Raw genomic sequence first — 23491 nt, forward strand, 5'->3', positions numbered from 1 at the left:
AGAGAGAGAGAGAGAGAGAGAGAGAGAGAGAGAGAGAGAGAGAGAGATTGAGAGAGATTGAGAGAGGGAGGAAAGGACAGGTAGCGGCTAATTTTTGTGCGCATGCTCACAAAGGCTTAGCAAAGTTGCAGTCGCCTGCGTAACACCACCACTGCGCATGCGTTCTTTTAAAGAGCCGGCGTGCTCCCGCGGCCTCCCAGCACGCCCTGTTCCTCAGATCGTCCCACCCCAGTATCCCGAGGTCGCTCCTCCCTGCGGAAGCCGAAGCACCAATCACCACCGTTTTTCCCGCGCCGTCATTGGCGCGTGCCCGGCCTTTAAAAGCCAGGGGGCGGGCTCCTGAGCTTGCGCATGCGCCTCTGGGCGCCTTCTCCACGTTGGTTCCGTGTCCTCAGTGCTTCACCTCAGCCTGCCTGTGGGAGTCCAGTGACTGTGGCTGATTAGGCTGTCGCAGCCGCCACGATGGGTAAGACTGGTGACTCTCTGGGTCGGGAAGCGCGAGCCGACCCGGTGCGGAGCTTCAATCGCTGGAAAAAAAAGCACAGCCATAGGCAGAACCAGAAGAAGCAGCTGAGGAAGCAGCTGAAGAAGCCCGAGTGGCAGGTGGAGCGCGAGGGTATCGGCCGCCTGGTGCAGAGCTACGCGCAGGTGAGGCCTGTGCTGCGGGCGGTGCGGCCGCCCCTCCCCGGCGCGCGCGGGAGGCCGAGGGGCTGCGGGGGCCCGGCCCGAGGGCCGCACGGTAGTCCCTGGGCCGGTGTCGCGGGAGGGGTCACCGGCTTCCCCCGGGACTCCCGCCCTCCGCCCCCGCCCTGTTCTGGAGACCGCGGTGGGAGCGCAGTGGTCCTGCGGGGTCCGAAGACTCGGCTGCAGTTCAGCAGTATTCGTAGTAAGAACGGTGATGAGGGTAGAGAAAGTAACAGTTGTCTTCCAAAATATTCTGTGCCATGAGCTCTTTGTGCTGATCTGAGGTACGGATCTTCGTATTTCCATTTTATAGGTGAAACAAATGGAGCTCAGAGAGGGTAAGAAACTTGTCCCAAACTCACAGCCGGTAGGCGGTGTGGAATTGCAAGCTAGACCTGTACCTTTCCAGTTGCTTAGGCTTTGCTTGTTCTAACCAGTATAAGGCCAGACTGCCTCCCTCAGCATCATCTGTGTTCTCTGCGCGTCTCATTTTCTTCCTTTATGTTCCACCCAAGAGTTGGTGTAGAAAAGCTGGACCGCCGTTCTGTTTTTGTTACCCATGTTGTATCTGATGTTCCCACGTGGATATGCCGTTAGTTATCACTTTGACCTGCAGACCGTTTCCCATCAGGATTGTTAGGCATGTCAGTTCCTCTCCCTTTTCCCCATAAAACCCATACCTATTAGCCTTCACCCACCCTACTCGGCCTCCCAGTGACTGCCCCCTTTATAGTGTAGTGCAGTCAGGGATTTAACAAGTGGAATAGTACTGTAATTAAAGTTATCACCGACTATCCCCGTATGGCTTCCTTTAATGACTCTGAGATCAGTAGTAGGATTACACAGAGTTTAGAGCAGTGGTGGTGAACCTGAACCTATGGCACGCATGTTGCAGAGGGCTGTTTGTATCATTGAAGCTCTAAAAGATTCACCCTCCGTGGCTTTTGCTTGCTGTGTTAACTACTCTTTTCCTGTCATTAGAAGGGATAATATCTACTGTATAAGATGTTGTGGGGAGTTAGTAACATAATTCATGGAAAGCATTCTACACAGTAGAAATATTCCATACATTAGCTGTTACATTATTGTTACAACTGTGGTATACATAACACTTTTAACAAGCCATTGTGAATTACTTTTGGGTTTTGTTTTAGACTGTGTCTAGACTTGCTTAGGGAGTAGAGTTTCAGCCCTTGCTTGATTTATTCCTATGAACTAGGGACTTCTTGTTCTATTCTACTCAGAGCTCTTCTAAGTTCATATCTTTATTTCTGACTGAATTAGATATCTTAACTGTTTTATAGAGTACCTTAAATGCCAGAAGTCATAATCTTTTCCATCATACCTCAGCAGACCTTCCTAAATTCATAATCCTGTGTATTAGTTTTCTATAGCCATTAACAAATTGCCGCAAACTTGGTGGCCCAAAACAGTAGAATTTATTCTTTCATAGTTCTGGAGGTTAGAAGTCTGCAGTCAGTTTCACTGGTCCAAAATCAGTGTCTGCAGGACCATGCTCCCTCTAGAGGATATAGGGGGTATTCTGTTTCTTGCCTCATCTGGCTTCTTGTGACTGATGGTGCTCCTTGTCTTGTAGCTACATAACTCTCTCCTCTGCTTTTGTGGACTTGTTGCCTTCTTCTGTTCTGTGTCAAATCTCCTTCTTTTTTTTTTTTTTTTTTTTTTTTTTAGTAGGAACAACTTTTGTTAGATTTAGGGCCCATCTTTATCATCCAGGATATCTCCATCTTAACGATCTTTAATCATATTTGCAAAGTCACTTTTGCCATAAAAGGTAATATTTACAGGGTTTAGGGATTGGGGCATGGACATAATTTGGGATTATTTTTAACCTATGACATCCTAAATCCACTATCTAACCAAACCACTGAGTCAGGAACTCCAGAGCAAAATCTGTGGCTTTTCTCTTACCCACTTTTGTATCCTGTTAAACTGGTGATCTTTTTTGCTACTTAAATTTCTCAACGTTTCTCCATCCTTAATGCTATAAGCTGCTTCAGACCCTATCATTTTTTACTTGGATCACTCCAGTAGCTATTGCTCATAGCAAGAGTCACCAGACTTTCTGTGTGTTTTTAGTTGAATAGGTCAGAAGAGTGGAACTACTCATTTCTGTCCCTGTAACACAGAAGCTGCCGTAAACACGCTTAAGTGAATGAGTATTGTGTTGTAATTAGTGAAACAGGTATTTGATGGGCTTTGGCTCTTGTGTATACTGTACACCTGATTGTAGTTTCTATACTGCTGCTAAAAGTGTTATTTTAGTGTATGTGCTGTTGAAGCAAGCACAAAAAGTGTTTCTTTCCTAGGGGAAACTTTAGTCATTTTCCTTGGCTCACAGTTCCTTTCAGGAAAACTGGCAAACACTTTAATGTGTCAACATACTGTAGTGTAGTAGAAGAATATGTTATTTGTAGTTAGGCAGACCTGGTTTAAATTTCACTCGGTTCAGATTCTCAACATCTCTGAGTCTCACTATCCTCATTCAGTGAACAGATTACTAATGACTGAGACTGAAATGACTCAGATGAGATGATGTATGTAACCAAGGGGTATATGTATAGTGACTTGTAGTTTGTGAATTGGCCATGTTCTTTGAAGCTTCTTGTCCTCGTACTTGATGCTTTCACTAGTTGATGTGAGCACATTCACCCCTCCACCCTGGGACATATGTTTGTCTTTCATATTTACCTGGAACTTGTCCTTATGACCTCCTCAGGTGTGCATTTGTAGCATTTTTTGTGTACCTTTAGTGCAGCCTTTATTACTTCCCTCTGATCACTGTCTCTGTTTCTCTGTAAATCTCCTAGACTATGAACCTCTCAAGGTCAGAAACCAGTCATATACAGATGCTCCTTGATCTACAGAGATGGGGTTATGACTTGATAAACCCATTAATTTGAAAATATTATTAAGTTGAAAACACATGTAGTAAAGTTAATGTATTGAATGTCATGGCTTAATAACACAATATACTGCAGGGTGTCCATTGTTTACCCTCATGATCTCAAGGCTTATTGACCAGGAGTTGTGGCCTATTGCTACTTCTCAGCATTGTACTCCACTGGGTGAAAGATCAAAAATCAAAATTTGAAGGAGTTATGCATGGTGGCACAAGACTCTAATCTCAATTCTTGAGAGGCTCAGGCAGGAGGATTGCTATGAGTTTGAGGCCAACTGGCCTACACAGTGAGACCCTGCCTCAAAAAAAAAAAATCAAAATTTGAATTACGATTGGTATTGAATGTGTATCACTTTCACAAAGTCATAAAAGTCAAAAGATTCTGAGTTGAACCATTGTTAAGTCAGTGACCATTTGGTCTCATTTTTGTTTTTTCCAGAGGCTAGTACAAAGTGCTTGTTCTTGTGTAGATATTCAGTATTTAGATTTTGTTTGGTATAAAACTAGACCTTTCCTATATAGGTTGCTTTGCTCTAGTTGGCAGCATTGGTTCATTCTTTTTAGTCACTGGTTTTAATAATAATTGCTAACATTTTATGCATAATGATTATGCCATGTCCTCACAGTGTCCACCCTAAGAAATTGTTCCCATCACACAGGTGAGGAAACCGTAAGGTGCAACAAGGTTAAATAATCACTAAATGAGAAAGGAGTTCTAACTCAAGTAGTCTAGGTCTGATACCAAATCTCCAAACCATTACACTTTACTGCATTGCATTTACAAATGTTTTAATTTCAGTCTTTTTACTAAATTGAAGGAACAGCCTCCCCCCAACAATATTCTGTGTTTTTTTTTTTTTTTTATTTGTAATTTTAGGAAAAAAGATTTGGTCAGGAAAGAAATATAGCATGAAATAAGTTGTCAGGAATAGCGATACTGAGATACAGTCATTCAAATATTGTAATTGACCCAGTGCAGACCCTGACTATTAGTTTCCTCCGCATTTGCAGAGCCGTGGTACGCAGGTGGAGCCCAGTAGGCTCAACTGGAGAAATGCTGGACAATGTAATTCAGAAACATTTGAAACAATTTGACAGATGCTTATGGTTTTTTTTTTTTTTTTTTTTTAAATCTTTTTGAAGCAGGGTCTCGCTATGCAGTTTAGGTTGGCCTTGAGCTCACTTTGTAGCCCAGGCTGGACAGATGCTTATTGAAGCCTATGTAAACATACGTGGAAAAAATACATGTCTAGGTCCCTAGGGAACTGTGAGGGAGGTGACAACATTTGACAAATATTGTATAATAAATATGTATAAAACATTTAAATAGGAATTTGTAATTCAGTACTGTGGAGTGAAAGGATGAGGTAGTGGATAAAAGACTGAGTTATGTGGTATGTCACTCCTGGCCTGGTGTGTTAGGAAAAAGTATATTATCTCTGGACTGTCTACCTTTTTGTCTGGTAGCTGCAGCACAGGCCTGGCTTGGAAAGCTGGATGGGGGCTGTCCAGAGGTTTGTGGTAGCTCTGAGAGGAACTAGTTTTTTAATGATGTTTCTACTAGATGGAAAAGATTGACAAGGACCTTCTAGGTGGAGGGGACAGCATGAGGAAGTACAGGGCAGTGTAAAAATACATGGTGTTCTTGAGGGAAGTAATAATACTTGGAATATTGTATGCATTCCTGAATTGTCTTCAAACAAGGTTGGAGAAGAGAAGGTTGGAGATTATCTTAGTTACTTTTCTCTCATTGCTGAGACAAAACACGCGATGCCCAAAATTAAGGAAGGAAAGGTTTATTTATCTCACAGTTGGTGGAGGTTTCAGTCCATAATCAGCTGGCTCCAAGGCAGGGTGGCATGGCACAGGGGCAACATTTCAAAGCAGCAGAAGACAGTAAAAGCAACAAGAGCAAAAGGCATGGGTTGTGGAAGCAAGCCTCTTTTCCTCCCTTGTATTGTATGCCCACTATCCACCCACATCATGTCAGTGCCCTCTTCCACAAGCTCAAGATGTTTACAAAGTGAAGACCTTGGCCCCCTGCTGACTTACTTAAGCTTCTAGGCTTCTCAGTTCTCAAGTTGAAGCAATGTATCAACCATTACATAAGTGGATTATAAGTGATTTTGGAGACTACAGTAGGCAGAATGGTAGCTTCCTGCTACATGTATCTGAAGGTGGTCTTGTCTGAATCACCAGAACCTGTGACTGTGTTAAATGGCAAGGGCTTAATTAAGACTGCTGATTAGTGGACCTTAAAGTAGGGTGATTATCCAGGTGAGCCTGGTGCTATCACCAGCACCCACAGCAGAGGGTGGCAGAAGAGTCAGAGTCATGTGTTGTGAGAGTCTTGACTTATGTCATTTGGCTGCTATCTTCAAAGATGGAAAGGTTGGCCAGATCTGATAGTGTAGCCTGTAGTCCCAACTACTCTGAAAGCTGAAGCAGGAGGATGGCTTGATCTCAGGAGTTTAGGCTAGCTTGGCAATATAGTTAAGACCCTGGATTAAAAATGGAAGGTGGGGTGGGCAGCGTCTAGATGCTGGAAAAGGCAAGGAAATGAACTCCTGTAGAGTCACCAGAAAGAATGAACCTCTGCCAGCACCTTCAGTTTGGTTAAGTGAAACCCATTTCAGACTTCTGACTTTTCTTCTGATAGTAAATTGTTGTTGCTTTAATGCACTGTATGTGATAATATGTTATAGCAACAATAGGAAATGTAGGTAGAGCACTCAGACTTTATAGTGGGAAGACTCTGGGATGCCATTAGAGGATGTATCCAAGCTGTAAAGGGTTTGGAGACTCAAACAGCAGGTAGGAGACCGCTGGTGTAGTTCAGATCTATGTCCTCTGAGAAGCAGGTGCCCTAAATGGGTGGGTTGGAGATTTATTGGCTGGAAATGTTTGTGAAGAATGTAGAGGAGGGAACAGGATGAGAAAGGGAAGGAGTGGGCAGAAAGAGTCTCAGATTACAGCACAATTCTGGCACCCCCCCCCCCCGCCCCACCGTGGTGCTGCGCATAATAAGCTAGTGCTTTACCACTAAGCTACATCACTAGTCCATTTTGCTTCAAGTCTTTTTTTGTTGTTATTGTTTTGTTTTTGAGACAGGGTCTCACACTTTTAGCACAATTCTAAGAAAGCTTCTTGCCAGGTTGATGAGAATTTTTTTTAAATTTTTAAAATTTTTTTATTTTTTGAGATTTTTTTGGTCTTTTTTTTTGAGACAGGGTTTTGCTGTGCAGTTCAGGCCAGCTGTGAGCTCACTTTGTAGCCCAGGCTGGTCTCAAACTCACAATGATCCTCCTGCCTCAGCCTCCTGAGTGCTGGGATTACAGGCATGCGCCTCCGTGCCCGGCCAGGTTGATGAGAATTATCGTTGCAAAGTTGACCATGTAAAATTTTGTAAATGCTCTAGGTTTTAGACTGAGCCCTTGCACTGGGCCCAATATACCAAACCTATAGAGTTTAACTACAGTAATAGGTTTTGGCTGGTTGCAGAAGATCTGGTAGCCAGTTAATTGACTAGGGCCAGTGGTGGCAAATCTGTGGCATGTGTGCTACAATGGGCTGTTCAGCAATGAAAGCTCTAAAAGGTTTGCCATCATTGGATTAGACTGTAAACAATGAATTAGGTGAACTGCAAATAATTGGCTTCTTAAATAGATTGTAGTGTGCTTGCTTCTGTTTTCCTACAAAAACTATCTGATAGTGTTGATTGGAGTACTCAGAGTTGGTCTGGAAGCTGCCCCAATCATGAATTGTTTTTGCCATGTTTAAAGAAACTATCGAATTTAATTGGTCTAAGGAATTTTTCTTTCAACACTTGTTAGAGAAATCATTAGTCTGTAGGAGTGGGGCTGAAGTAATACAGCAGTTCCTCTTTAGCTGTGGGGGATCACTCTAAGATCTCCCCAGTTGATGGCTGAAACTGGATAGTACCAAATCCTAAAAATTCTGTTTTTCCTATATGTACATACCTATAGGGTTTATTTTACAGGTTAGAGTATTAACAACTCGGGCATGGTGGTACACCCTCATAATGAGCCTCTGGGAGCTGAGATGGAGGATTGCAAATTCAGGTCCAGCTTGGAATTTAGTGAAATTGTGCATCAAAAATAAGCTGGATGTGGTGGTGCATGCCTGTAATCCCAGCACTCGGGATGCTGAGGCAGGAGGATTGCCTCTCATTTAAGGCTAGCTAGCTTTAACAACATAGCAAGACTCTTTCAGGAAAAAAAAAAAAAAGAAAAAAATAAGGGTGTGTGGGGGGATACAGCTCAGTGTCAAGGCCAGGGTTCAGTTCCTAGTACTGCCAAAAATGCAATAATAAAAATAACTGTTGTAATAAAAGTAATGTAACATTTATGAACTCTTCCCGGTGTTCTCAGTGTAATATTTTTCAGCTGTGGAGACTGAAACCGTGGGTCAGCGAAGCCTGCTGCCCAGCTCAGCCATAAACTGGGAATAGCCATGGCCAGAAAGGGCTTTTTTAGTGGGAGATTGGAGGGATGACAGCCAGCAGTGTCAGTTGCTCTTCCAGAAGCAGGAAATCTGAGAGCTATATATTTAAGGCCATCACAAGGGGGTGCTTAGGGAAAGGCTAGGAAGAGATCTTCTTGATCCGAAGAACTCGACCAAGGCCTACTGACAAATATTCAGTTATTTGTTTTAGTTCAGCAGCTGTTTTTCCTATTCCTGAGTGAGTTGAATTCTTCACACCTATGGTTCATTTAGGCTCTTACAATCAGCTGTGCTGTGCAGAGACTCTTGCATTCTAATCTTTTTTTTTTATTTAAATCAAAATTTGGTGTGATATGATTGGAGGCAGATTTCTTTTGATTGCAGTAGGTGGAACATTTTAGGGTGTTTTATTCTTTTTTACTCCAGGTATTACTTACTTTTGTGAGAGATAGGTGTTATCAGAGAGTAAAAAGAACGGCTTCTTTTCCCCTGCCCACCCTCCAGCTTTTCCACCGCTGTGGAAGACTTTTGTAAGTAGCACCCCTTAGGGCTGGGGATATAGCTCAGTGGCATAAACACCTGCCTGTAAGGAGCACCCCTAAATGATCTGTTATCTGAATTCAGAAGAATGACACAGGCTTTAGATAGAGACTGAAGATTGTCCTGATGAGGAATGATTTTTGTTATTTGAGAGGGATAAAGGGAAAGGGAAAGAGTGTTATTTTGAAGATGGGTTTGGCCATCTTCTGCTGTGGCTTCAAGTGTTCCTTGATATCTTGAGAATCTTTTAGAGAAGAGTTGGAAGTCTTTCAATGAAGGGTCAGATAGTCAGTATTAGGCTTTATGGACTATACAGTCTGTCACACCTACCTAGCCAATGTGTAAAGACTACCTGTAGCTGTGCTTCAGTAAAACTACTTAGACAAGCAGGCAGCATATTGGAATTGACTTGTAGGTTGACTCCTGTTCTAGGGCATTAACAGAATGAAAATTTTCATTTTTTTTCTCTTGTGATTTCTTTGAAGATTATGGTGCATAGCTCTGTATTGCAATGGTTGATAGTGGAGTGCTGGAACACTTAACAATCTCTTCAAGTTTCCCTCTAGCAGGTTAACAGACCTTTGAAAACTGCCATAGTTTGAGTAGTGCATCTTGCTTTGGTGATGTCAGGGAACAAAGGCTGCAGAGCAGGTTGCCATCTGTCTTCCTCCTCCTGTAGGTACCCATTCCCTGTGGAAATGGTTTATCAGACTGTGTTGATCGGTTTGTTGACTGCACAAGTACAAGGGAATGCATGTTATCATTTTTTTTTTTTTTTTTTCCTGGTACCTGGAATCGAACTCATGACCTCGCACTTGCCAGGCAAGCACTGTGCTGCTGAGCTAAATCCCCAGCCCCAATAGTTTGGGTAATTCTTTTTTTTTACTTTTTTTTTGGTGCCAGGAATTGAACTCAGGACCTTGTGCTTGCCAGGCAGGTGCTTGTGCCACTGAGCTATATCCCCAGCCCTGCATGTTCTCTTAATGTCCTGTTTGGAAGAGTGCCTTTCAGTTGAGGTTCTTTGCTGGGACAGCAGGTTATGTGAATAAACATTTCTTTAATGCTGACTCTACCTCCTCTCCAATATCTGTAGGGATTAAGATAACTTGTAGGGAGTAAGATGTTTTCATATTTGTGTTTTCAGAATTTGTAAGCAGAGTAGTCCTGCCTGTGCTAAATTAAGTATTGTGAAAAGATGATGTGTAGATTGTAAAGTGAAATACAGTTGTCATCCCCTTATTGTCTAGAGTGTACTTTAAATAAATGAACCCTGCAAATGCAGCTTTCCCCTTTTGTGAGCCACAAGTAATTTGGCAGCGTATTCCCAGATTTGCACATTAGTTCCTACATTTAGCATCTGTAGTAAAATAGTTCTCCTGAGTATCTAACTAAAATGAAATTCAGGAAATTGAGTTTATGCTAATGAGACCAACAGAAATGAATATTTGAATAATGTAAAGTAAAAGGGCAAAATGTTACTTACTGTGGCTTAAAAGCATGACCCAGATACTTCTAGCTATTTTGAAATAATGCTCCTCCTTCATTATACCCCAGATAAATATTAATCAAGTTGGATTTCATATGCCACTGACTGTGGCTGAAACTTTGAGATGTTTGTGCTGTTGAGATTCATTTCTTCAGCTAATTTAGTTTGTTCTCTCAGATGTGTAAATAGAACTATTATCACAGTCAGCATTCGGTTTGTAGTAACCTTGGCTCTTATTTCTTAAATCAATAGCCCTTGAAGGATGACAGAAAATGAATTTTCCTCTCATAGTTGCTGTGGTGATGACTTTCTGTGTTAATGTTTTAGATGTGAAAAATACTCAAGGTAGTGTACAGTGTGTGTGTTTTTCATGCTTTGAGTGAATTTTTTGACCAGTTGGAATGGTTATAAGTTTATATTTTTGACTCATGGCAGTTTATTTGCAATGCATTTCATTTTAGGAGGAATGATGACTTTATTTGGAAGTGATGGTTGAATTAAATCCTACAGTGTGAAGGATGTACTAGGTAGCCTAATGTAGAGAAAAGAAAAATCTTACTGTAAAACAAATACATGATCTAGTGGATTATTTTGTCTTATCTGTTATTGTTTTCTTTTTATCTTTTTTCCAGATAAATGTAAATGCAATTACAAGATTTTCAGATTTCCCCTTGTCTAAAAAAACACTGAAAGGTAGGTATATGATAATCTTGGGACATGTTACTGAATTTACTGATCTTTTGAGGGGAGGGTACCTAGTTTGGAGAGAGGTTAACCTGAAAAATCTTACTTTAGTAAATAATTCTGACAACATGAAAACCTATAAGAATACTGAAATTTGAGCCAGGTGTGGTGGCACACACCTGCATCCCCGGAGACTGATGCAGGAACTTTGATATGAGTTCAAGGCCCGCCTGGACTATGTAGCGATTTGAAGTCCAGTCTGAATTAGATAGTGAGACCCAGTTTCAACAAAACAAAACAAACCACCCAAAAAATTGCAGTTTAACAGTTTGTCACTCACATTGTTTTTGGATTGGTTAAAGAACATTAAAAAGATTTCAGGAAACTCTGAATAATTTAAGTGAAATTAATTGCATTTTGAAATAACAAGAGAACAAACCAAAATATATCACCCTTTATATTAGTTTTCTATAACAAAATACCTGATTTGGTGGCTTAAGCAATGGAAATGAATATTTTCATGGTTTGGAGGCTAGAAATTCAATATGCTGTTAGGCGTGATTACTCTCACAGACATACGGGAGGATCTGTTCCAGTCCTCCTTTTTTGCTTTAGAAATGACCTCTCTCTTCCTCCTTTTTTTTCTTTTTTTGGCCAAAACAATTGTTTGTTTTTATAGTACAACATGAAGTTTTAAAATATGTATACATTGTGAGATGGCTAAATCAAGCTATTTAATATATATTGTCTCAAATACTTACGTTTTCTTCATGATAAGGACACTTAAAATCTGTTAGCCATTTTCAAGTACACAATATATTATGGTTAGCTGCAGACTGTGATCTACAATAGCTCTCCTGCGCTTATTCCACTTGCCTAACAGGAAATTTTGGGTTCTTTGAGCAGCATTTTCCCAGTTTCCCATGTCCTAGCCTGTGGTAATTGCCGTTGCATTCTCTGCTTCTTTAAGTTTGATTCTGTTTTTAGCTCACATAGCATTTGTTACTTGTCTTCTTAAACTTGTGTTACTTCATTTAATACATGTACCCTCCAGGTTTATCCTGGTTGTCACCAATGACAGGATTTCCTTTTAAGACTGTGATACCTGTCTGTCTCACTCACTGCCTTTTCACATGGTCATCCCTGTGTGCACATGCGCCCTTGGCATCTCTTTGTTAAAATTTCTTTTAAAGGCACCAATTTTAGGGACTGAAGTCTTCCTCTAGGGACTCACTGTGATTTAATCGCCTCTTTCAAGATTGTCCCCTAACAGGCATATTCTGAAGTACTGGAGGTTAGGGCTTCAACATACGAACTTCAAGGTGGGACACGCTGTTCAGCCTGTAACAGCACCCCATAGGAATTTGCTGAAGTGTCACTCTTCCTTCCACACTGCCAGGTTTGCAGGAAGCCCAGTACCGGCTGGTAACTGAGATACAGAAGCAGACTATTGGGTTGGCTTTGCAAGGTAAAGATGTACTTGGAGCTGCCAAAACCGGGTCTGGCAAGACTTTGGCTTTCCTTGTTCCAGTAAGTACGTTTATATTGGGTCAGGTCCTCTAATATACAATTTATAGCATTTTTTTTTTACTTATATGGAAACAACTGTGTAAGGGATTATTTTCATGGATAGAATTGGATTTCCCTGGGTAGAATGCAAGCTTTATGAGACAGGAGCCACGTTTGTCTTGTCCCAGTACCATTTCCCCCGGGTGCTAGCACAGTGCCCACACAGGACATCCGCTCACTAATGTGCTGAATGAATTACTGTGCCTTAATGAACTGCACCCTTGCAGGATGCAGGTAGTCCCAGTGTGACAGCTCAGACTAGCTCTGCTCTGCAGTACCATAGGTGGGGAAAGCTGTTGCTGCTTTCCCTGAGTCTGGCAGCGCCACCAATACCTGTTTGTTCAGGATAAGGCTGGAATATGCATTTCTTGAGAATTTTTCAGAACATAGATAGCTGTCCCAATATAAGAGTGGAGCTGAGGAATTTACATACATCTCAGTTATGTAGTTCATCTCCTAATTTGATTTCTACAAAACAAATCACTTGTTACAAATATTAAAAAAACCATTTCTCTTAAGTCCTAGTATTTTTTTTTTCAACAGTGTCATTCTACAGTTAAAGAATGCAGTCACATATAACTAGAGCAGCTGTACAGATGGAAGTTAGTTGTAGTTTCTGTTCAGAAAATGAGAATTAAAAATAAAATTGTTTCAGTGGTCTGTGGGCCATACGTACTTTTCTCTGATAGTCAGTCTCCTCCTAGCATGGCCCTTGTATCAGATGAGCTGCCCTGGGCTTTTCCACCCTTTTGAAGTGGGGAGAGGTGTATTTCTGGTAGATAGAAGAGAAACAGAACACTCTCATATTGGATCAAACTTGAGAAGTGTGTCTTTTGCTTGGAAGGTGCCTTTGACTTGGAGGGGCAAGGTTGAGACCTGGGTCAAAAACTTAACTTTCATAAGGGATTACTGAACATTTATTTATTGTTGTCCTCAAGGTGTTGGAAGCTTTGTATCGTCTGCAGTGGACCTCAATGGATGGGCTGGGCGTTCTGATAATATCACCTACAAGAGAACTGGCTTATCAGACCTTTGAGGTTCTCCGAAAAGTAGGAAAGAATCATGACTTTTCGGCTGGTCTCATCATTGGTGGAAAGGTTTGTGGCCTTTTGTGCTTGTTTATTCTTTTTTCTCTTCAGTAACTTAGTGCACTATGGCAGCTGGCAGGGAGGACGTGGAGACTTCCTCTAAACAGACTAGTCTCCTAGATGAGGCCGCAGGAGGTAGGTAACACCTTAGTGTGGTTGTTCTCATCTAGAAGATTTATTGTCAACTGATTGTCAGTTTTGTAGGTCCAGAAAGTCCATTTCTCAAAGTATCTTAATTGATGAGGCTGTGAGACAGATTAATCTGGACTAAATCTATTTGTTAATTTACTTTGGGAAAGATCAAGTACTCGTTAATAAGGTATCTGTCTAAGAAGGTGAATAATTCAGAATATTGTTTTATCAGCAGAAGAAAGGAAAATAGGGGCCGGGGTTATAGCTCAGTGGCATAGTACCTGCCTGGCAAATGCAAGGTCCTGAGTTTGATTCCTTCCGTCCCAAAAAACCCCTAAATGATCAAAACAAACAAACAAAAAAATATGAAAGGAAGGTAGATGGTTTTGAGAAATGTTTGCTGTAAGTCATGGTAAAACCTATTGTTCAACTTTCTCATTCTACCCTTTAGTACATCTAGAATGCTTGTATCTGCCAGGATCTTCTCTAGACTGTGAGGATAAAGATTTCCACAATTTCTCTGCATATATATGCAATAGAAGCAAAACCAGTGTCACAAACCCCATACACTCATGTACTTGACACAACATTAACAATTAACAGTGTTCTGTAGGGCCCAGGCGATAGCTCAGAGGCACAGTACCTGCCTGGCAAGCACAAGGTCCTGAGTTTGATTCCTGGTACCAAAACAACAACAACAACACAACAATTGAGAACGTTTTAAGGTTCTTGTTGAAAGGAGAGGCGCTCTAAAACAGCTCAGTACTTTTTTCCAGTCCACAAAGTGCAGGAAGAGGTGTAGGGGCACCTCCTCAGTGCCCCTGGGTCCTGACTTAAAGAATGAGAGCAATTTCAGTTTTTAAGTCAGTTGTAGTAGACTTAATTGGAAATCAAGTCTTGGACTATCTGACGGTTTTTTTTGGCCTCTAGTCCAAGGATTAAGACTGTAGAAGAACTCTTAAGTTCCTTAGGCCTTCACTAAGTTCTTTTATTTATCCCAGAAATGTGGAGATGCTGCAGAAATAGAAGGGGGAGGTTATGTCCAAGAGTTTCTAGACTTTTATAGTTTAGTACACAGGCTGCTTAGAGAGATGTATGTGTAATAAAAAAAAAATAACATTTTTAGGATCTGAAACATGAAGCTGAGAGGATTAACAACATAAATATACTTGTTTGCACACCTGGTCGGCTTCTTCAGCACATGGATGAAACAGTATCCTTTCATGCCACCAGTCTACAAATGTTAGGTGAGTTTGCAGATTTCTAATGAGGAAATACTCATAAGTTTAATGATAGCACTGTTATATTGGATATATGTTAGGATTAAAAAAAATCTGAGAAATAACTTGTCATTTTTTGGCACTTGGGCTCTAAACCCAGGGCACAAACTTGTTATTTTTTTATTTTTAATTGAAAGAACATAGTGCTCTTGAATGAAACGAGGTGCTCTAGTATTAGGCACTGCAGAGGTTTTCTATGAATACCAACTTATAGTAAGTTGAAAGAGCAAATTATGTTTTTAAACGTTTTTCTTTTTTGTGGGTGCTATTACCTAATGTGTACTTTTAATCAACTTCAACAAATATACTTCTGAACTTACAGAAAAGTTGTAATGATGGTAAGAGTTCTTCTATGCCCTTTACCTAGTTTCTCCTAGTTTTAACCTCTTACCTTTGTCAAAAATAAATTTAACATTAGTACTCTGTGTAAGTTTAACTCCAGATTTTATTAATTTTTCTACTAATGTCCTTCTGTTTTGGGATACAACAGTTTAGGATCCTACTTTGCACTTAGCTTAATGTATATTTTAAGTACTAATAGTTCAGCAGATACTTTTCTTTTCTAGTTCTTGATGAAGCAGATAGAATCTTGGATATGGGCTTTGCTGATACCATGAATGCTATTATTGAAAATCTTCCTAAGAAACGTCAGACTTTACTTTTCTCAGCAACACAAACCAAATCTGTAAAGGACCTTGCACGCTTGAGTTTGAAAAACCCCGAGTATGTCTGGGTTCATGAAAAAGCAAAATACAGGTATGGACTCTTTGATAAATCAAGCATTTTGGTTTTCTTCCCTGCTGGGGATTGAACCCAGGGCCTCATGCATGCTCAGCGAATGCTCTACTATTGAACTACAACCCTAGCTTTCAACATTCTTTTAAGAATTGGATAATTTGAATTTATTTTCTAGGGAATATAATTTTACCTAGATGTGCAAAGCATAGTAAATGCAGCAGTTAGAATTACTCAAATTCTGGATATATATTTTAATGTGAGAATAATGCAGTGTTTTCCAAAATGTGGTCTGGAGAACAAATAGTTTTCCATAACAGACATTAGACCATTTTTCATCACTCCCTACCTCCGCCTCCAGTAAATAAGGGGGATGGGGTTTTGGATTGAGACTCATTGTTGAGTCAAAGTGAAACATTTTTCTGAAAACACTTCTTGGCACCTTTAATGTTTTCATGGAGATTGTAACTCTTCAAAGCAGTGGAAGGTGGCTCTGATGTGCTGTATCTGCTATAATTATGTGGGTACAGAATCATTCTTTTTAGCAGTATTAGTATTTAGCATACTAATTACTATGGAAACATTTTATCAAATACACCAATATTTATTATTTATTTACTATTTATTTATTTATTTATTTATTGATTATCTTTCTGAGATAGGGTCTTGCTATGCAGTTCAGGCTGGCCTTGAGCTTACTTTGTAGCCCAAGTTGGCCTCAAACTCAATGATCCTCCTGCCTCAGCCTCCCAAGTGCTGCAATTACATCCCAGCTACTAATATTTAACAAAATACCTTTTTTTTTTTTCAACCTTTCAAAGCTTCCAGCAACTGCTGGACGTGGTGGCACATGCCTATAATCCCAGCACTCAGGAAGCTGAGGCAGGAGGATCACTGAGAATTTGAGACCAACCTGGGCTTCAAAGTGAGCTCAAGGCTAGCCTGAACTGCATAGCAAGACTGTCTCAAAAAGACAAAAAAAAAAACAAAAACAAAAACCAGAATAACAACAACAACAAAAACCTTCCAGCAACTGTTATTTTGTCCTGGTCTTACTAAAAGTTAGAGAATAAAAGATGTATATTCATGTGACAGTAAAGAATGTGTGATTGTGGTATGCAATGGTTGGGGAAAAATGCTTTAAATTTGCATTTTATTATGATGCCTAGAAAAAGTATATGAATGTCTGGTATGTGTCATTATACACTTTAGACAAACAGATTTCCTTAAATGTTTTCTAGTGACTGTATGAACTTCAGTTGGATTCTGTATTGAGGATTTCATTATGGATTCAACTTTATTATTATTTATATCTTAAATTTTCATTTGTTCTTACAATGAAGGGTTAGCCTAAAAGAAATAGATTTGGAAAATGAATTGGGCTATACTGTTTGAAAGTCTTTAAATACAGAAAATATAGGTATTGGTGTCAACCCTGATTGTGTTGACTGTGTTTCTAAGATTAAAAAGAGCCTGAGAGTAGACTGTATGCTTCTGGGTGATCCTAATGGATAAACTTTGGAGACTCTGAATACTGGCCACTTTGGCTACTGAGAACTTGTTAATGAAATAGCAGGAGAGTTTTAAGGTATAGTTTTTTCCTTGGCTCTCTGTTGAGATGTTGGTTTCTTCAAGTTGTGTTGAGATAGCTATTAAAATTTTTGTTAAACCTAACTTGGTAATGTAGGCAGTGTCTAGGTTAGTCAGTCTGATTGAATTAGTCAGAATTACTTATTATCCCTGTTCGAAATTTCTGTAGATAAGGTTGGTTATCTGTATATCATAAGGTTTTAGAAAAACTGTAATGCAAAGACTGATTTACATTTTAAATGAGTTTTGAAATGCAATTCCATATAAAAAACATGGTTTTCAGAAAAAAATTTTCAAAGGCAGAGAGATAATGACAATTAAAATGGCTGTAGATTATATGAAAGTTTAGATTTTTCTGGAGTGTGTATCAGAATATATTTAGGGCTATCATTGTTTTCTTTATATCACTAAATGTGGATGAATAGTATTTCTAATGGTTTTAAAAGAAAATAGTTGTGTCGGGGTTATAGCAATTTGCTATGTTTTTTAGTGACTATAGGTTAAATTTTATGGTGAATTAGGAAACATTTCAAATTTATTATTAAGTGCATACAAATTTAGGATGCATTACATTTCCTGTTACTTTTAAACATTAATCATATAAAATATTTCCTCTTCATTAATACTTTTTTGTAATGTCTACTCTGATGTTGGACAACCAAAATTTATTTTGGTTAGTTTTTTTTTTTTTTTGTTGTTGTTGTTATTTGTGTTTTTGGTTTTCTGAGACAGACTCTCACTATGTAGTTCAGGCTGGCCTTGAACTCAGTGTGTAGCCCATACTGGCCTCAAACTCATTGTGATCCTCCTGTCTTAGCCTCCTGAGTGCCAGGATTACAGACACCTGTCTTTGGTTAGTATTTTAGTGATGATTTTTTCTACTTTCATCTTACTTTCTTTGATTATTTCCTTACGTTTTTTAGATTTTTCCTTTTAAGTGGCATATTCAAGGCCCTTTACTTCCTCCCGTTTTCATTATTATAGTTAATCCAGCTTTTACAGTTGGTGTTATAGGTCAAAGGGTTAATCTTATACAAGCAGCTTCTAAATGGCAGAACTAATAGCTTTTTAACCTTGTAATTTTAGCTGCTGATGGTAATTATTGCCTAGCACCATTATTTTGTTTCAGTTTGCATAATTGTAATCTAAGTCTATCATTTGTTCATTAGCTAGAATTCTCTTAATATACAACAGCTGTCCCATATGAACTATGTGACTATCTGAGCTACAAGAAAGCCCAAATATGACAATATAGTTTTATTCTCTTTCTCAGCTTTAGTCTGAGTTGGTTCTCTAGCATTTTCTGAAGATAGCAGTGATTTTTGAACTCATATTTAATAATTAATGCTGACTCAATGATGAGTTAATGATATTTAACTCAGTTTTATTTATTTATTTATTTATTTATTTATTTTTTGGTTTTTCTCCGGTACCGGGAACCGAACTCACGACCTTGCGCTTGCCAGGCAGGCGCTTTTGCCGCTGAGCTAAATCCCCAGCCCCTTAACTCAGTTTTAAATAGCATCTTTTTTAATGTCCTTCAATCAATAGAAATCACTTCTCTTGATTTGTCCCAATCTTGACGATTAGGAAATGCTTCAAGTTGTTACCTAGGTCCTTTAGACATATCTGGGTAGTCTTTGGATTCCTTCCTTACTTTGTGTGTTGTAGGTTCATTTTACATGTTTCCAGCACTTACAAAATCCTTTTACCAGGATATGGTGTTTAAATGTCAGTGTGAGAGTCATTGTGTTTAGGCTTTTTGATGGACAGATTCCTTTTCAAAGAAAAATCACATAATGAATTCATGCTTATATTTATAAATGAAATTTAGGATTAGGGGCTGGGGATTTAGCTCAGCGGCAAAGCGCCTGCCTGGCAAGCGTAAGGTCGTGAGTTCGGTTCCCGATACCGGAGAAAAACCAAGAAAAAAAAAAGAAATTTAGGATTAGATTTTATAAAAATTCAGCCTCCTCCTCCTTTTTCATAGTATATATCTGTTTTCCTGCCGAACACCTTCCTTCTTAGAGGGTTCTATTTATTTATTCTTTCAATCAGTATATCTGGCATAATTTCAGGATAACAGTATTAACAGTGTAGTGCTTAAAGCTTGACATTACTTTGCATTTTTTTGTCTTAGGTACAACAGTGGAGTTGTAACAGTTAGATTTCTTAGAAATAGTTCCTGCATTAAGCTGTCAATTTCATTAATATTTGGGCTCATTTGTTTCATTTCGGTTTTTAAACAAAATTTCAGTTCTGCTGTTACATATTCTTCTGTGGATATGATCTGTTTCCTTAATTTTAAAAGGTTTACTTATATTTAAGAGCTGTTTCTGTTTCATGGTAAAATTGAGAGGAAGATTCAGAGATTGTCCATATTCACCCCTACCGTCCATGGTCAAAGCCTGCATTCTCAGGGGCATATTTGCTGCAGTTGATAAGCCTACATGGATGCATTCTTGTCACTGGAAGCCCATAGTTTACATTAGGTTTGCTCTTGTACAGCCTATAGTTTGGACAAGTTTATAGTGGTTTGTAGCTCTTCTTCAACAGTACTTCTTCAACAGTATTTCTACTACTCTGGAAATCTGTGCTCTGCCTATTCATCCCGTTCTGTATCTTAGTTCCAAACATTGCTCTTAGTGTCTCCATAGTTTTTTAAGGATGTATATGGTTACAATCATAAAACAGCCTTTTCAGATTTGCTTCTTTCAGTTAGTAGTACGTATGTAAGATTTCCATATCTTCATGGCTTGAGAAGTCATTTCTTTTTGTACTGAATATTTCCTTGTCTAGATATAACAGTTTATCCATTCACTTACTGTAGGACATCTTGATTGTTTCTAAGTTTTGACAACTACTACTAAAGTTGCTATAAACATCTGTGTGCAGGTTTTTGTGTGGACCAAAATGTTCAATTTCTTTGGGTAAATATCAAGAAGCATAATTTTTGGATGGCAAGAGTATACTTGCTTTTATAAGAAACTGCCAAGCTGTTTCAAAAATGGTTTTACATTTTGCATTTCCTTCAGCGACAATTAAGTTCCCTTTGCGCTGTATCCTCAGCATCTGGTGTGATGACTGTTCTGGATTTTGGCCGCTCTAATAAGTAGAGTCTTCAAAAGTGTATCTTGTTGTTTTAATTTGTCCTTCCCTGATGGTGTGATGTGGAACATTGCTGTATGTGCTCATTTGCTCTTTATATAGCCCTCCCTTTTTTGTAAATCTTGACATTTGTGTTCTTGTTAAGAGTTTATAGGGCTGGGGATGCAGCTCAGTGGCACAGCCCTGCCTGGCAAGCATGAGGTCTTGAGTTCATTTCCTGGTACCAAAAAAAAAGAAAACAAAAGTAAAAAAAGGAGTTTATATATCTTGGAGCACAGTCCTTTATCAAATGTATTGCTTGCAAATATTTTCTTATGCTCAGTGGTTTGTCATCTCATTCATTTAACAGTGCCACAGGTTGGAAGGTTTTAATTTTAATGAAGTTTATTTAGCATTTCAGTTCTTTTTATAGATTATAACTTTGGTTTTTATGTCTAAAACAATTTGATTTTGTAGTTTTTGATTTGTCTTTTTTTTAACAGTATAAAACATACATATGGGTATGTGTGTTTATGCATATATCATGTGCACCTTTGTGGTGACAGATGTTACTAAACTATATACTATTCTGCTACTTATTTTTTTCATAGATTCTGTAGGTCTCTCCATAACATTGTATGGATAGATTGCCTATTCCTTTTTTACAGTTGAATGATGTGTGTGTGGATGTTCAGTAATTCATTCTGTGAATTCTCTAGTGATGGACATCTGGGTTGACTTTCATCTTTTTTAGTTTCATAAATAATGTCATGTGTCTTTGGGTTTTTATTTATTTATTTTTTGGTACTGGGAATTGAATTCATGACCTTACGCTTGCCAGGCAGGCACTGTGCCGCTGAGTTATATCCCCGGTCTGCAGTTTTTGGGGTTTTTAAGAGAGTATTTTTGGAAGAAAATCCTGAAAGTAGGTTTAATAAAGCAGTAAATACATATATTTCTCTAACATTTATTTTGAAGTTTCAGACATGCAATAAATTGAAAGATTTGAGTGTAAACCCTGTATACTTGCTATATAGATAATATTGAAAATGCTAGCATCTACTTACTAGCCATTCATTCGTCCATCCCTGCAACTGTATATTGATCCATCTGCTTTTCAGATGCATTTTAATGTAAATTATAGATACTTATGTCCTCTTAAATACTTCAGTGTACATATCACTAATGCAAGTTCAATATTTTTATGGGTTTTCTTTTTTGTAAAAGAAAAACTTACGTATGCGAATTTGAAGCTTATGTTTTCTGAGTTTTGGTAAATGTATACTTCTGTAACCTAAACCCTTAATAAGATATAGGACATTACCATCAGTCCAGCAGTTTTTCTCATGCCTGTTCTTACAGTTTGTTCCTGCCTTCTCATAGTTGATTCTTGACCTTGCACTTTGATAGGTGACCACTATATGGATGTATCATTTTTTAAAAAAAACATACTCTATAAGGAATTTTGATTATGTTTAGTCTTGTGTTGAAATTGTTTTCCTAAGGAATAACATGAAAAAGCGTGTGTGTGTCTGTACGATATTTGAGATATACCACTATGAAAATTGTCCTGTTATTTAGTTTGAATTTCAGAGTCACATGACATACTTTTAATGTTTTTTTTTTCCTTCCAATTCTGTAAGCACCCCTGCCACTTTGGAACAGAACTACATAGTTTGTGAACTGCAGCAAAAAATAAGTGTGCTATATTCCTTTTTGAGAAGCCATTTGAAGAAGAAGAGTATTGTGTTTTTCTCCAGTTGCAAGGAGGTACCAACTGTTTCTTTCTTATTCACATTTTTTTTTTTTTTTGAAACAGGGTCTTGCCGTGTAGTTCAGGCTGCCCTCGAACTCTGGGCAGTTCTCCTGCGTCAGCCTCCTGAGTGCTGGAATTACAGACCCGTGCCACCATGCCTGGCTTTTATTCACGTTTAATCATCCCATTTAAGATAACAAATTTCAGTTAGACAAGAAATTACACTGTATGAGACCTACAGTGTTAGAAGTGGTTAGGGATCTGTAGATAGTGAGAATCTTGCGTTTTTGTTGTGAAAGAATATGTGGGTGAGAATTTAAGCTCTGTGAGGGCAGAAGCTATCTTTTCTTCAGCATTATGGTAGGTACTGACTGGAAATATAATCGCCTCCAATAAGTGATAGCGAAGCTAAGCAGAGGCTTTTGTAATCGGGTTTCTTCCCTCCCCTACATGAATACGGACACGAATATACTCTTTTTACTAAGCCTCATGTCATTCTGATCTCTTGTCTAGAATGCCCTCCCCGTGTCGATTTAGCTAACTATGGGGAAATGTTAGTGTTTCCTAAGGACAGGCTTGAGTGTTATACTCGGAAGTCCTTTTCTGACACTTTTTAGAATCGCTTCTTTCCCTGTCCTTCTGCAATAGTATTTTGTTTATACCTTTATGAGTTCATTAACATTTCTTGAGCACTAGCTCTGTACTACGAATAAGAGGTTGAGACGTGTGAGAAAACTTGGTCCTCCTCCTTTAAGGAGATGGGACCAAGATCAAATTATACATGTACCACTTTTCCTCTGCAGTCCTGATTTCTGATGACAAATACATGTATAATAGATAAATACTAGACTGATGGCTTCCACAGTAGCTTAGCATGATAAATGTGCAGATGAATTTCCCTCCAGTTTGGGGGAAGATAAATGATGCTCAGTCTTTATCATCTGTTGAGCTTTATCATTTTACTATGATTTTAAAAAATGACTTCAGATTTTTTAGGACCTATTTTTAGATTCTCAGAATTTTATGCCTACTAAATGCAGGTTGGTTTTAGTATATATGTTCTAGGAAATCTTTTTCCGAGTTCTGTATAGAGCAGCGGTGGTGAATGTGTGACACATGGCACAGTGGGCTGTTTGTATCATTGAAAGCTCTAAAAGGTTCGCCATCACTGGTGTAGAGTTTCTACTTCGTAATACTTTGGTTTTCCTCTTGCTAAATAGACAGTTGTTTCTGCTTGTTGTCTGTGATAAACCCTTCTGTGCCCTAGTTCCTGCCCTCCCATCTAAACAAAGCCTTTGCTATTGCAGATACCTTCTTTCTTTTCTACATTTTCTCTTCTCCCTGCAGTTACTTAAATTTTACCCATATGAAAAATAAAAAATTTGTGTCCCTTTCCAATCTCTACTTCTTTTTTTGTTTGTCACTGCAGAAGTCTGAAGACTTACCCCTACTAGCTGAATCACTTTGTTTCTT

The 23491-nt window shown here is 38.9% G+C and overlaps 1 protein-coding gene across 1 annotated transcript in view; it reads left to right on the top strand.

Annotated features, from left to right (window-relative positions):
- Positions 1-360: 360 nt before the first annotated feature.
- Ddx10 (DEAD (Asp-Glu-Ala-Asp) box polypeptide 10) overlaps positions 361-23491 on the top strand; it is a 260398-nt gene continuing 237267 nt past the window's right edge. The window contains exons 1-7 of the mRNA XM_005378043.2: positions 361-648; positions 10730-10790; positions 12181-12311; positions 13289-13447; positions 14697-14817; positions 15417-15606; positions 21906-22032. Coding sequence (XP_005378100.1) covers positions 463-648; positions 10730-10790; positions 12181-12311; positions 13289-13447; positions 14697-14817; positions 15417-15606; positions 21906-22032 — 975 coding nt within the window. The 5' untranslated portion in view covers positions 361-462. The remainder of the gene's footprint in view (positions 649-10729; positions 10791-12180; positions 12312-13288; positions 13448-14696; positions 14818-15416; positions 15607-21905; positions 22033-23491) is intronic.

The sequence above is a fragment of the Chinchilla lanigera genome, unplaced genomic scaffold (assembly GCF_000276665.1).
Source record: "Chinchilla lanigera isolate Chin_1 unplaced genomic scaffold, ChiLan1.0 scaffold00011, whole genome shotgun sequence".
NCBI classification, from domain to species: domain Eukaryota; kingdom Metazoa; phylum Chordata; class Mammalia; order Rodentia; family Chinchillidae; genus Chinchilla; species Chinchilla lanigera.